Source organism: Oncorhynchus mykiss, chromosome 16 (assembly GCF_057628025.1).
Source record: "Oncorhynchus mykiss isolate SJ-2025 chromosome 16, ASM5762802v1, whole genome shotgun sequence".
In the NCBI taxonomy this organism is placed as follows: domain Eukaryota; kingdom Metazoa; phylum Chordata; class Actinopteri; order Salmoniformes; family Salmonidae; genus Oncorhynchus; species Oncorhynchus mykiss.
Window position 1 is genome coordinate 25,483,880 of NC_143037.1, and position 14,787 is coordinate 25,498,666.

A 14,787-nucleotide genomic window follows, 5' to 3' on the forward strand; every position below is an offset into this window, starting at 1 on the left:
GGTGGGGGGTAGGGGGGTGGATGTGCCTCTCCCCTTTAATCCAGAATGCTCTCTGTGGTGTCTGCCCCATCTGGATGCCCAGCTGCTGCCCTGAGCATTAGGGATTGCGTGCCTTGGCATGACCCCCATTACCCCCCCCCCCCCCCCCCCCCAGCCACTGTGAATCCTCACCTGACACCCCCTTTGCCTCTCCAGGGAAACCAGCGTCATCCCTCCTTCCGTCCCCCCATTCCTCCATTCTCTTCATACCTTGCTGTCAACACAACAGAGAACATGTGCAACGGAGGGCGTTCAGTCAGTGAACCACACTCGAGTAGCTTTGCATGAAATCTGAAGATTTGTGTTAGCTTGCCGAGCTAATGCCTAGGCTTTAACACAGCAGACCAACACAGACTTTCATCGAAGAAAGGTTTGGCCTACATCTTTGATAAAGTCTTAGCACAGGAAACTATGATATAGGCAAAGCACCAGTCATCCTAAGCTGCATTCGGATAAGTGTTGTCTTCAAAGCAGAGTTTGCAGCCATTGACTTTTGTAACTGCATATCAGAATCTCTCAAATTGTATCCAATCAAATGGCTCTTATCCAAACCCTGATTGACTATATATCATCACTTCTGACACTGTGGCAGAGAAGGCCGTCTTAAAATAGACATGCTTATTTTGAACGGTTCAAGCAACACTCCGTCCGGCTTCAAGCCTGCCATATCAGTGCGCCACAAAGTAACGGACCCTAACTAAATTCAAAACAATAGACTTTCTGCCCCCGCAAGGCTTGTCATAACGCCAATGTGAATATTCCTATCCAAAGGGATAATGGCAATTATTTTTACACATTGCGCACTGAGGCGTTGTCCTGCTTGGAATTTCAAACTTGTCCATACGGTTGTTAACTACCGTCTTCATAGGTTCACTTTGAAGCTGTGCTGTCCCTATAATCCACAAAGAACCTACGATACCATGCAAGAACATGCATGTACATGCCTGGGTCGTGTTTATTAGGGCACGCAACAGAAACTGTTTCAAAAGTTCAAGTTATCCCTCCCAAGGAGCTGATCGTGGACTACAGGAGAAAGAGGGGAGGGCATGCCCCCATCCACATCCACATCGATGTCCACATAAGAACTAAGAACTTAACATGGCCCACACAGACCCGCACAGTCATGAAGAGGGTACGACAGTGCCTCTTCCCCCCCCAGGAGGCTAAAGTCATGGGCCCTCGAATCATCAAAAAGTTCTACAGCTGCACCATCGAGAGCATCCTGACTGGCTGCATTACCACTTGGTATGGCAAATGCACCACCCTCGACCGCAAAGTGCTACAGAGGGTGGTGCGGATAGCCCAGTACATCTCTGGGTCCGAGTTCCCTGCCATCCAGGATGTCTATATCAGGCGGTGTCAGAGGAAGGCCCGAAAAATTGCCAAAGACTCCAGCCACCCAAGCCATAGACTGTTCACTCTGCTACCGTCCGGCAAACGGTAGCATCGGGTCTCGGACCAACAGACTCTACACCCAAGCCATAAGACTGCTAAATAGCCATAAGACTGCTAAATAGTTAATTAATGTTTACCCGGACTATCTGCATTGACCGTATCTTGCACTGACTCTATGCACACTCACAAGACTATATACAGTATACACACTACAGTGAGCTCCAAAAGTCACCGTCCCAATACTGGAGCTGACTGTAGTGTATATACACACTGATACTCTCACACAAAACCCCCAACACATTCACATACACTGCGTACGCATACTGACAACACAAACACACATAAACACACACACACACACATACCGACACAAACACAAATTACACACGCACACACACACACACACACTTTTACACTCAGCATATGCTGCTCCTACGCTGTTTTATTTATCCTGATGACTAGTCACTTTACCCTGCCTTCATGTACATACTGTATCTACCTAAAATACCTCATACCCCTGCATATTGATCTGATACTGGGACTCCCTATATATTGCTCCATTCTTGTTTATTTTATTCCTCGTGTTTTTAAAAATATATTTCTTACTCTGCATCGTTGGGAAGGGTTCGTCTACACCCTTTGTATTCTGCGCATGTGACCAACATGATTTGATTTCCCTGTTTGAGTCTGCTGCCTTCCGGTTGGTGCCTAATGATCACAACCCTGATTTTAAGATGGTGCTCTTCCCTGTTGTTTCCTTCCTGCTGTAAGTCCTTTGAAATGCAATGCTATGTATCCCCAAACCAAGTGCGTTTTCCCCGCTGGCCACCACACAAGGCCCAGTGTCTATGGAGAACAATGGCTGGTACAGATGCCTTGGTCAGTTGGTCAGGCCACTGCTGTGGGCTTTGTAAAGGAGGGGGGGGGGGGGTCTGTGGTGAATCATGGCCCATGCTGGAGACATGGTGTCCACTGTGAACCTGCTTGACATGCTGATCTCAGAACAGCTAGTTTGGCTACAATAGGGTGTCTTTGTTTGGGCCCGTGATGAAAGGTCCTGATTTGCCATTAACACTGTGCTTTGTTAGTTCCGGCCATGATGGGGACAGTTTGGCTGGAAACTGTTGAACACGTACAGGTATGGCCAGCGTGGGGATACTGGGGATCAATCTGTTTCTAGGGTTCATGATCAAGCTCATTCAAGAGTGCTGAAATGTTACAGAATGTTCAGCTAGAAAGTGGTTGTAAAACAGACATCACTCATGTCTGTGCATCACTCGCAGTCATGTAGAATTGAGACGTTCCATTAATTTCTATCTGTCACATTCAAAATTAATAAGAGTGGAACTGAACTCCATTACATAGCCGCCTCTGTCCAGTTCAGACACAGTCAATCACCCCAGTCTTCCTCTCACAAGAGAGTGCTGTAGTTAACCCATTCGCCACTCTGGGTAGTAATAGTTTGGGTAGTTGTGTGGTGCTGGACACAGAGGCGGCAGACGAGCAGGGGATTTCTACCTATGTTTGAAGGAATCAGTGGTACGGTCATGGGTGCTCAAATGGCAGCCTGTTTTCAAGAGAATATAGCACGCGTGCCAGATTTTCAAGGCATAGGCGCCAGTTACTGTGTGTTCAGAAAGGAATAGATGAATAGACTACATAAAACATAAGGCACAGTAGAACTGTGAAACCGTAAGGATCGACGCTGGAAACAGGAAGCAGGTACAGGGAGAACATGTAATAATCTACGGACATAAAACAGGTCAGGAACAGCGCCTGGACGGGACAAAGTAACGACATCAATGCTGACACAGGGAATAACGTGAGGTACAGACAGATAAAGGGAAGACAATCAAATAATGATAGAGTTCAGGTGGGTACAATGAGGCGCTGGTGCGTGTAACGAAGGGGACAGGTGTGCGTAATGATAGGCAGTCTGGCGCCCTTGAGCTCCAGAGAGGGAGAGCGGGAGCAGGCGTGACAGTACCCCCCCATCTAGGGGCGCCACCCGGCGTCCCAGCTGGGCGAGCCTGACGGACCTGCCGAGGCGTGGGATCCTGGCGAACCGGCTGAGGCGTGGGAGCCTGACGAGCCGGTTGAGGCGTGAAAGCCTGATGATCATGCTGAGACGTGGGAGCCTGATGAACCGGCTGAGGCGTGGGAGCCCGATGGCCAGCCAAAGCATGACGTTGGGTGGGTGCCTGCCGAGTCCACCTGGGCAAGAAACACCTCTCGAGCCAGCTAGGGCATGGAAGCCCGACGAGCTCGCCGAGTCACCCCTGGTTCCATCGACGATGGCACCCGGACCCGACGTCACCAACAAAATAACAGGCCTCCCTGATGCTTCCAATTTTGGTGTCAGCATTCTGTAAGGACCGACGCTGGAAACAGGAAGCAGATACAGGGAGAACATTTAATAAACTAGGAACATAAAACAGGACAGGACCAGCGACGGGACAAAGTAACGACATCAATGCTGACACAGGGAATAATGTGAGGAACAGACAGATAAAGGGAAGGCAATCAAATAATGCTAGAGTTCAGGTGGGTCCAAAGAGGTCCAAAGAGGCGCTGGTGCGTGTAACGAAGGGGACAGGTGTGCGTAATGATAGGCAGTCTGGCGCTCGAGAGGGAGAGCTGGAGCAGGCGTGACAGAATTTTTTTATTGCTGAGCCCACCTGTTTAGAAAAAAAAAAGATATAAAATAGGCATATCAGTTTGCAAACAATACAAAAATGTATGTATTGAGTTAATAAAGCTGAAGAGAAATTATAGATAAAACGTCTCGGTGCTCATCGACCAATGGACATGAACATTACACAACAAGTCGGAAATCGCAAATTCAACAAAGAGTGGTTTGGAATGAATCGGTGCCTAACTGCGAGCGTCGCAAAGCAATAACTATTTTGCTTCCCCGTGCCTGCTATTCGGTGGAGAGGATGTGTGGTCCAAGTCTGGGTTTAAGGATTTAAAACATCTGCCTGAAAGGATCTCTTTTCTAAACTTAAAAGGATAAACATTCAACACCATGGGCCAGAAAAGGTTGAATACGTTGCCCATGCTGTCAATCCAGCATGAATTCATCCAGAGAATGTCAGACTTTGATGACAAAGTTTGCCCACAGGAAGAACCTCCGCACCACCTTCCTGTTCAAGTGAGCACAGCACAACAACTGTGAGTCCAAAAATAGGTATTGTATGCTGCTGCATAAATTAAGCAATATGCCACGGAGATATGTATACTGTAGCTAAGAAAGTAATACTAAGTGTATGTTGTGTAGTAGGCAGATAGTATCCCATGTGTCTCACGCTAAGAATTTGGTCCCTCTCCCCCCCAGAACTTCGCCTACTGTTCTGACTTGGTGGTGCACATATAGCCTATAGCCTGTTTTAGAGAAATGTCATCATCGGATATTGTAAAAGATTTAATTGTCAGTTTATATGCCCTCGTTATTTATCTAATGGTTCTGATTTGGCGTGCAGGGCAAATAAGGTAAGAGCGGCCCATGTTCTGAATTCTGTCGCTGTTCATTTCAGAAGTGCTGAACAAATAGGTATATCGACTACGTCTGTCTTAGCTCGCTTATTAATGTCTAATCGACATTTCGGCTTGCGTCTTATCCGCTCATCGTTCCCCTATGCCATAGTTTGTACATCTCAGTTGTTATATTGCTTATATAAGTCTATCTCATTCATCATTTTAGGCAGTGTTGGAATTATTTAATTGTTCCCCTTACATTGTGTATTATAATTAGCTCATGTGATTTTCTCCACAAGGAGGGGAAACTATATAATGTTGTTGGGTCTGTAACCATCATATTTATTTTCAACAAAAAGTTTAGTAATAGACCCATGTAATTCCAGTTGATATTGCGAGGGTTGTTTCGTTTGCATAATGTCTTTAAAAGTGGATGCTCGTGATTGTATTTTAATTTATTTTTAGACCACATAGGCCTAATAAAATACTTAAAATAGTAGGCTAACTGCGTCTCTCTCTCTCTCTCTCTCTCTCTCTCTCTCTCTCTCTCTCTCTCTCTCTCTGTGGTGACTTAAAGAACAGTAAAGTTAAACTCAGCAAGGTGTCGAGGCCTTATCTGAACTAACATCTATCTGAATTTCTGTCGGTGTCCGTTTTGAAAGTGCTGAACGAATAGGGCTACCTCGTCGCAGCTAGTTTGCTTGCACTTGCTTAGAGCTAAGTGTTAATGATATAAGAACAAACATGAATTTACTGAACATGAATGTAGTAGTGTTTGTGTATGGTTCAAAAGTCACAACTCATGTTGGCGTTCGTTATTATTGAAGGAGAATGCAGTTCTTATCGAGCTACACAAATCCACAAGGAGTCAGTAGAAACCATATTTATTTAAGCGAGTCAGCCATATCAGCTATGTTTTTAAAAAAGGCAGTAAGTGAGGCTGAATGAACTGTTTCGCTGCCAGACTAGGCTCCGCTGATAGCCAGGTGTAGCAGTGGTAAGGATTCACTCCATGGTGCTGGAAGGAAAGCTCCGCTGTCAGGAAAGATTTATTTAGGCCCTAACAGTTTGTGGGCACCATTTGTCACCGTTATAGTGCAATTAATGTATTGTCCAGTGTTGTGTAGTGGCTTTGCTGGCGTGCATCTAAAAAAAAAAATTGCTTGAGTTTGCCCCACCATTTACATGCTAAAATCGTCACTGCATTCCCCATGCTCATAATCAATGGGTGTGTGTGCGTGTGTGAATCAATGTGTTTGTTTCTTAGTTTGTGTGTGTGTGTGTGTGTCTGTGTGTGTGTGTGTGGTCGGGTCAGTGCTATGAGGCTAGTTATGTCATTAAAGGGGAGACGTTTTGCAGTGTCCATGGTTACTTGGCCTGGTTTGGGACTAGTTCCTTACTGACTACAGCTGCGGCCACGTGGAAAGATAAAAAGAGAACCGAGAGAAGAACCACGAAGCTTGGAAATGTGTAGCTGTATTATTTCATTTTATTTTTTAGCTTGGAACAATTTCACAGTTGACAAAAAAATAGGTCAATTAGGAGGCTTTTCCTGCCATCGAGGGTTGATTTTGTGTGTGTGTGTGTGTGTGTGTGTGTGTGTGCGTGTGTGTGTGCGTGCCTCCTTTTTTGTTCTCATTCATACTCAAAAAATAATCCCTTAATGCATACTATTGATATTAGCCCATTTTAGCCAACAGGGGTTATCAATACTATCTCTGTTGTCTCCTCGATGTGTGTGAACAAATAGGCTGTCTATTTTAGACATACTCTCGGGTTTCAATAATCAATGGTGTACGTTACAGTTAGGTTCCAGCTGTTGAATTGAGACGGTTATCAAGTCAGCCTGATCTTTTGCGTGCCAGTGCTGCCCACTAGTGGATTTAAACAAGAACAGCTGATAATCATGTCGAACATTGTGTGTATGTGTGTCTGTTTTTGCATTTGTGTGTTTTCAAGTTTTATTCGTCGTGTGTGCAGGATACACACGGTATACACCGTCTGACGAAATGCTACCTCGCACGCTCCTTCTCGACAACGCAAACAACAAGAAATAATAAAAGATAAGAATACGGACATCAAGTAAATGGCTCAGTAGAATAGAATAAACATTTTTAGCATAAGTAGAATGTGTCCGTCCATCCGTGCGCGCGCGCGTGTGTTTGTGCGTTCTCTGTCTAAACAACTCTTTCTGTTTGTCACTCCCTTCATCCCTGTAACATCTTCCCTCTGGTTATATAAGAAGTCAAGAGGAGGGTTGAAGTTGTGTGGAGACTGTGGATAATGAGAGCGAAAGAGGAGATGGAATAGAAAGACAGAGAGAGGGAGAGAGAGCAAGGTCAAAGGAGCTGCAGGGTAATGAGCCTAAAATGAGGAGACATGAGAGAGTGGGAGGGGGGGGGGGGTATAAACATAGAAGTATCCAATGAGAGGCAGAGAGAGCTGGAGAGAGATATTGGGTGTGTCCCAATCAATGGCACCATATTCCCTGTAGGCCTATATTGCACCACTTTTGACGGTCAAAAATAGGTTCCGACTGGGGACGCATGTGAGGGATAGATTAGAGGGATGCTGCTGTCCTTGCCCAGTTTAAACAGCCAATTCTCTGTTTTTCCTATTATTTTATCACGGTGGAAAGTTCATTATTGACTTACTTTTGATCCATCTTACACCTAAAAAAAAAAAAAAATGCAATGTTTTTTTAAAACCATTGTTAAACCAATAGCTTTTGTGAGCTTTGTTTCAGGATTTTAGTTTTGCACTATGCCAGGGGTTACCCCATTACTAGAAGAGGAGGGGACTACTTTGCCGTCTGTGCTGACAGTACTAGTATCAATGCCATGTTAATGATGGCCACCCCCTTTCAGATAGGGATGGATCGCTCCTCATGGGCTATTTGGCTGGTTGCCTCTCATGGTTATTACCAGCCAAACCTGTAGTGTCATGTCACCAGAGAGAAAGGGGAAAGAAAAGTGTGTGTATGTGTGTGTGCGAGTGTGCATGCGGTATTTGCAGCTTTTTAAATCACGTGGCATTTTTCGTATCAGCTAGTAATTGCTCTATTGATAGAACTAAAATCTATTAAGCTAAATCAATGTGTGTATCAGTGTTTGGTGACATGCTTACAAGGCCGTTAGGCCTTAAATAGCCATTTCCCATTCCTCCCCCATCCTTCAATTCCATTAATCTTAGCTCCGTCATAATGACTTCTGTGTCCTCTGACTCATGATTCACACACACATTTAGCCCTCTGGATGGAGTGTAAGTGGTTGCCCTTACTAACAGTAGCCCCAAGGTCCAATGCTATGGAGTCTGGACAGACACTGACACACAAGAACACACAGAACTCAGAAAAGCAGGCGAGCCATAGGGGAGAGCGATACAGTGAGGCAGATAGGGAAATGCCTTTTCTTTTTTATCCTACCACTGAGTCTGCGCTCCCATTTTTCCGGGTTGAGTTTTCTAAGGAGATTGTGAAGAGGGGAGGAGAGAGGAGAGGAGCGATGGGTGTCATTTCCAGCCAGGGGAGTCTGCATGCCTGTCTTGGTCAATCTATCTTTTTTTTTGTTGTCTCTTTTCATTTCTCTCTCTCTGTCTCTCTGTCTCTCTCTCACTCTTTCTCTCTCTTTCTCCCTATTCTCTCTCTCTCTCTCTCTCTCTATTTTTACAATGCTCTGGCTCACAGGTGTCAAAGCAAAAAGCTTTAAATACACTGCAATACATTGCTGCTGCTAGTTTTGTTTTAAAAGGCTGGGACTCTCGGTTTTTCACACACACACACACACACACACACACACACACAGCCTTTTTAATGTTAGTGTGTACTCTACTGTCAGCTGCGGCGGCCAGGTTCTGAGCATAAAAAGAGGAGACAGGGAGACACACATAAGAGAGAAAGCAAGACATGAAAGAGAGAGAGAGAAACACACACACAGAGAGAACATGCTCTGTGCTGCTCACTGCTCAACCGCCTTGCTGGACTGGCCAGTGGAGGGATGGGAGGAATGTGAAAGAGAGGCGGAGAGAGAAAGAGCGAGAGAGTGGGAGAGAGAGAGAGCGGGTGAGTGAGTGAGTGGGGTTGACAGAGTGGACTAGCGTTGCGTGGAGCACAAGCGAGCCTACAGGGAGCCAGAGAGAGAGAGAGAGAGCGAGGCAGGCAGGCAGGCAGAGCCTGGGTAGAGAAAAGAGGAGAGGAATATACTTTAGATAGCAATAAAGACAGTGAGCCAGCCACTGCCAATACTGCACTATACCCAGCATGAGAGAAAAGAGCTACTGTTACCAGCTACAATAAAAAAACGTGGGACTAAAACTCGTTCTGATCCAGTGAAGAGGACTAGATCCAGCTACTGGTTTTCACACCTGTACGCCACCCTAATGGCTTCTCTACCAGTAAAAAGGACTTCTGAACCTCGATTTCCGGTCAGTGAACAAGGAAGTGTGGCAGCGTGAGTCTGAATCTGTCTATATACTGAGAAAGGACAAGAGGTTACCAGCTACTAGTCTAGCCACATGTAGAACGCAAACGCGGGACAACTCATCTAGAGGAGAGGATGAAATCATAATCTGGTCCTGGATCAGATCCTGGATAGAAGTGAGGACACCAGTAGCTCTACACAGATCAAGAATATTACTGATCTAGGACCAACTCTGATGAAGAGCTAGTCGACTTGTGCCTGGCGAAGGCCCTTTCTCTTTACTGTCTCCACTGATCTCAGGCCTGCCATCCAAGCTGCTTCACCTACTGCTCCAGAAACAGAACTAGTGACCAACAGGACCATGATGCATTTTGACAGACAAACCGAACCAGAACCCAAACCCACTTTGAGGAATACAAAAATATTCACCTAGACCTGGATTCATTCATCAATATGAAGATTTTGTTGATTTCGACTCAGAATTTTTGACGTCTTGATTTGATAGACACTAAGTGGTTCCGTTGGTCACCATTGACTCTTAACCCCCATGTCTGGCCGAGAGTGCGTGCGCAGCGTGTATAGGTGAAAACGTCCGGCGGTTGCGGGGGTAACAGCGGCGTCGTACGTGTCCCGTCCTGTGTGGGGCTGTAGCAAACACTCGTGTGTGTGGTGCGTGTGTGATGTTGAGAGTGGAGGTCCCAGCTCCCTCAGGGCAGGAGTGGTGTTTCCAGTGCTCAGTAGGGGTGGACTGTAGTGACCCGGAACCTCGCTGTATCTGGTTGGCGGTGTTACGAAGCATTACCCTACATGATACCACCACTCCACCCCGTGCCTCTCCCCGACCCTCCACCCCACCCCGCTCCTCTCCGCGACCCAGACGAAGGGTGCCCCGGAGGGTTTTGCCACACCTTCGCTTGTCCTGGGTAAGAAAGAGAGACTCTGCTGGGAAATCTCCTAATCTGGCGTGCTCAACTCAACATAGAAAGATAGAAACATAGAAAGGCCGTGACGTAGATGTGTCTTTGGATATCGGGTTGTTGGGTGTTTGTCTGGTTGATGTTCAAGGATTGTTAAGCAATATGACAAAAGAAACCATTTCATTTCAGAGAGACAGCCAGAGATGTTCTAATTCCAGAGAGATGTTCCAATTCCAATTATAAACAGGGGGGTTCGAGCCCTGAATGCTGATTGACAGGTCAGACCATATACCACGGGTATGATAATAAAAGTCATTTTTACTGTTCGAATGACGTTGGTAACCAGTTTATAATAGCAATAAGGCACCTCTGGGGGTTGTGGTATATGGTCAATATACCACGGCTAAGGGCTGCATCCAGGCACTACGTCGTGCCTAAGAACAGCCCTTAGCCGTGGTAAGGCTAAGTGACACAGTGGCTTATTGCTTAATTCTAGGATGACAGCCATTTTCAGTAGTGAAAGAAGTTCAGCGCCTTACCAGCGGGTACCCCACGCTGGCCTGTAGCAAAAGGCTGTATTAGTTGGAGGATCCGTCATCTCTCCATCTGCTGATTGTCATTGGATTTACCAAGCACCTACACCAATGCAGAATTGGACATGTACTATTTTAGAAAGGGTCATGTATAATGTAGAGGCTTGATAAAGGCTAGAGAGTAAATGAGAGTGTGTGGGGGGGTTGGGGGGGCTGTGTCATTCCTGCCTACTGTATGTCTTATGTAATGGGAGCGCAGTGGGGGCCTGTTGACTAACGGAGGGGAAGGAGATCGGAGCAATGCTTTCGTCACCCGGCACTGTACATATTTCTACATCGGCGCGCGCGTGTGTGTGTGTGGTACATATATGTGAGTGTATGATGGGTGCAGGTTGGAGTGTCATCTGTTCTGCTCGAGTGACGCATCGGCAGGGTTTCTTTGTATGTGAGCACGTGTGGGCGTGTAGGTTAGAATGTGGTGTTCTCTTATGCGTCAAAGATGTAGCAAAGATCTGTGATCATCAAAAGGCCTTGCCTGAGTAATTGACAATCAGGGGTATTAACACATGTTAAAAGGAAATGTGTGTGTGAGACGTGTGTGTGTGCAGATGCATTAATTTGCTGGTTTCGCTCGTGTGTGCGTGTAAAACAATTTCACAAACAAAGTCAAACCGCGTTTGACCTCACAGCCTATAGGGGAAGTGACGTCATAGTTACACGTCACGTAGCCCTTCGTTGACAAGCAGCTAATCTTATGGTTCAGTTATTGATAGAGGTGGGAGAATTCAGGACAGTGTGTAAAGGAGACTGTGGCATTGGCATGCCACTGTGAGTGTGAGTGTGCGTGTGCGTGCTCTCTATATATTAGGGAGTGTATATGAGAGTGTGTGTGTGTATGCTTGTGCAAGTTGTGCTGCTGGCATCTCACACCCCAGTGTGTTTGTTTTCATGCACTTGCATGTGAAATAGCAGGTGTAGGAATGAAAGGCCATGAGGGATTCTGACACATGTCATGCTCAGTATGTAGCAGGTTGATGTTTTTTGGGATGAGTCTTGTCCTTGAGGCAGAACTGGGCGATTTCTGCTAGATGGGCTAGCTGCAAAGTCAAAATTGGCTATATTGTTAAAATGAATGAAGCTTTTTGGTCATCATTTAAGGTTAGGGTTAGGCATTAGGGTTAGCAGTGGGGTTAAGGTTAGAGTTAGAGTTAGGTTTAAAATCAGATTTTATGACTTTGTGGCTATGCCAGCTAGTGACCACTCTGCCGAGCTGACTCTAGAACAATATTCATGACAAAAAAACACTAACCTGCCAGTGTGTAACCTCGCTCGCTCACACACACACATACACACACACGCACATACACACACACACATGCACAGACATACGTACACTCACACATACTCTGTGTCCATGGTGTTTTCGAAAAACAACATCTATGCCATCTCCATTATCAATCTACGTATGATGAGTCCATGCTTAGGGGCATCCATGTTCGTGTGGACGTGAATGCACGGTATGTATTTGTGTGTGTGTGTGTGTGCCTGCCTGCGTGTGTTTGTGTGCGCGTGTGTGTACACTACATAGTTTCTTAATATTAGTGTTATGAGTCTATTCTAAGACTCCTTACTGAGAATGTGATTTCTATCCTTCCAAGCATCCAGCCTTTGTCTTAGCTTTCCTTCACAGTCCTATACCACTACATCATATTTCCACTTCCTTGCAAAACAACACACAGCATTTCATAAGGGACTATTACAGATGGGAAGTCAACAGAATAATTCAACCTGTCAATGTGGATCCCGGAATTCCAGATGCTTGAATGCTAGTCACAATGTTGGGCTGGGTATAAAGAGAGGGGTGTTGCAATGGAACTGGAGCCCCCATCGGAAAGAGAGTCCCCCTCCCTGCCACCCACACACACACACAGTCCCCTCCCTGCCACACACACACACACACACACACACACACACACACACACACACACACACACACACACACACACACACACACACACACACACACACACACACACACACACACACACACACACAGACAGAGTCCCCTCCCTAGCCACTCTATTCTTAGAGGCGAAGGATTCCCTGAATCCCCAAATGGGCCAGTTAGCTCAGGCACCATGCCTCACTTCCTGTTCAAGGCTCTCCACTTCCTGTTGTTGTGGTGCGGTGCAGTGTGGCTTGGCCTTGTGAGTTTGTGGGGAAGGGGGAGGCAGGGGAGTGGAGAAAGAAGGCAGGAGGGAGTCTAGGAAGTCAAGGGCAGGGTGGGATGAAGAAGGAAGAGGGCCGAAGGCTATCAGGAGAGGTTGTGTGATAAGATAAAGACGCTAGCTAGACACTAAAAAGATACACACTAAAAAGCTAGACACTAAAAAGATACACACTAAAAAGCTAGACACTAAAAAGCTATAGACACTAAAAAGATACACACTAAAAAGCTATAGACACTAAAAAGATATACTAAAAAGCTAAGTCTGCTGTATGGTGCCCTCGCCAGGAGCTTTTTCCTAATATTACTTAGGCCTAAGCAGGGTGAAGGTATGTATCCCCCTGCCAATCTCTGTTTCTACATATCTACATTTTAAAATAGAATACGTTGCTGTTGGATACTGCATCCCGCCTAAGAAAAATGTATATGGACCACCAGTGTATCCTCAAAGTGTTACAGACACAAAGACTCCAAACACACAAAGAGGCGTGAGTCTTATTTTTCTTTAGGTGTGTGTAACGACTCTCGTCGAAAGGAGTGGACCAAAGCGCAGCGTGGAAAGTGTTCATGATTTATTTATTTTTTTAACACTCAAACAAAATAACCAAAGTGAAAACGAAAGCGCACAGTTCTGTCAGGTACAGACACTACACAGAAAACAAGGTCCCACAAAACCCAAAAGGAAAATGACAACTTTATATATGATCCCCAATCAGATCCAACGATAGACAGCTGCCTCTGATTGGGAACCACACTCGGCCAAAAACAAAGAAATAGAAAACATAGACTTTCCCACCCGAGTCACACCCTGACCTAACCAAACATAGAGAATAGTAGGGATCTCTAAGGTCAGGGCGTGACAGTGTGTGTGTGGGTGTATGTGTGTTTGCGCACGTGAGTGCATGTTCATGCGTGCCTAACGTGTGTGTGTGTCATGATCGAGTCCTGTTGTTCCATAATTGTTAGACATAAATACCCGCTCCAACATGTATTTTTACCCCTCCATTGTGTTGCAGGTGATTATGGGAGAGGTGGGTCGTTAAAATAGATATTATTCCTGAGAGAGAGAAAGGCATTGGTGGAATTCCAGAATTCTGGGTGGAGTTTAAAAAAAAGTCTCCCTAGCCTGGTCCCAAACCTGTGTGGTATATAGCTATTATCGCTAATAGAAGCCTCTCTGACGTTTCACACTTAAGCAATGCATTTCTCACTGACATGGAGGATATGTTTGGACTCACTGACCTAATTCAGAGTTTACACTTACACCCTCAGCTCACTTTACCTAACTTACATTGACATTTTGCTCACATATTGAAATCACTGATACATTTCGAAAGTGGTACTAATGAATTGAATAGCTAATATTGACTTTGACCCCTTTTCTTAAATCCTCCTCATCTGTGTCCCTCATAGGCTAAAGGGCGGAATGATGGCGCCCTGTCATCCAATGAGAACACTCGGTCGCTGTCGTCGGGCGAGGTTGAGGGCGTGGCGTGGCAGGGCCCTCGTACGGTGCTCCTGCAGAAGAACTCCCAGGGCTTCGGCTTCACGCTGCGCCACTTCATTGTGTACCCGCCAGAGTCCTCCCTCCACAATAACCTCAAGGTAACAATGGTTCATAGCCCCCACGATGGAATGCATTACGTTCATTTGACAGATTTCCCTACCAAGCTTATGCTGATCTGCTAACCTCCAGTCGTGTAGAGGTTAATTGTGTCTCATGACCAAATTAAGAGGGGTCGTGAAGTCACAGAATTACAGGTGTGTGTGTGTGTGTTACC

General features: G+C 45.8%; 1 protein-coding gene across 15 annotated transcripts in view; it reads left to right on the top strand.

The window, feature by feature from the left end:
• Window positions 1–14,787, top strand: part of LOC110491721 (rho GTPase-activating protein 23) — a 72,130-nt gene that overhangs the window by 32,250 nt on the left and 25,093 nt on the right. For 14 of the 15 annotated variants that reach the window (XM_090202395.1, XM_036946602.2, XM_090202398.1 and 11 more), the window contains exon 2: window positions 14,420–14,611. In XM_090202395.1, coding sequence (XP_090058521.1) covers window positions 14,420–14,611 — 192 coding nt within the window. Of the gene's footprint in view, window positions 1–9,928; window positions 10,253–14,419; window positions 14,612–14,787 lie in introns of those variants that run through there. The other variant, XM_090202399.1, reaches the window with a different exon arrangement.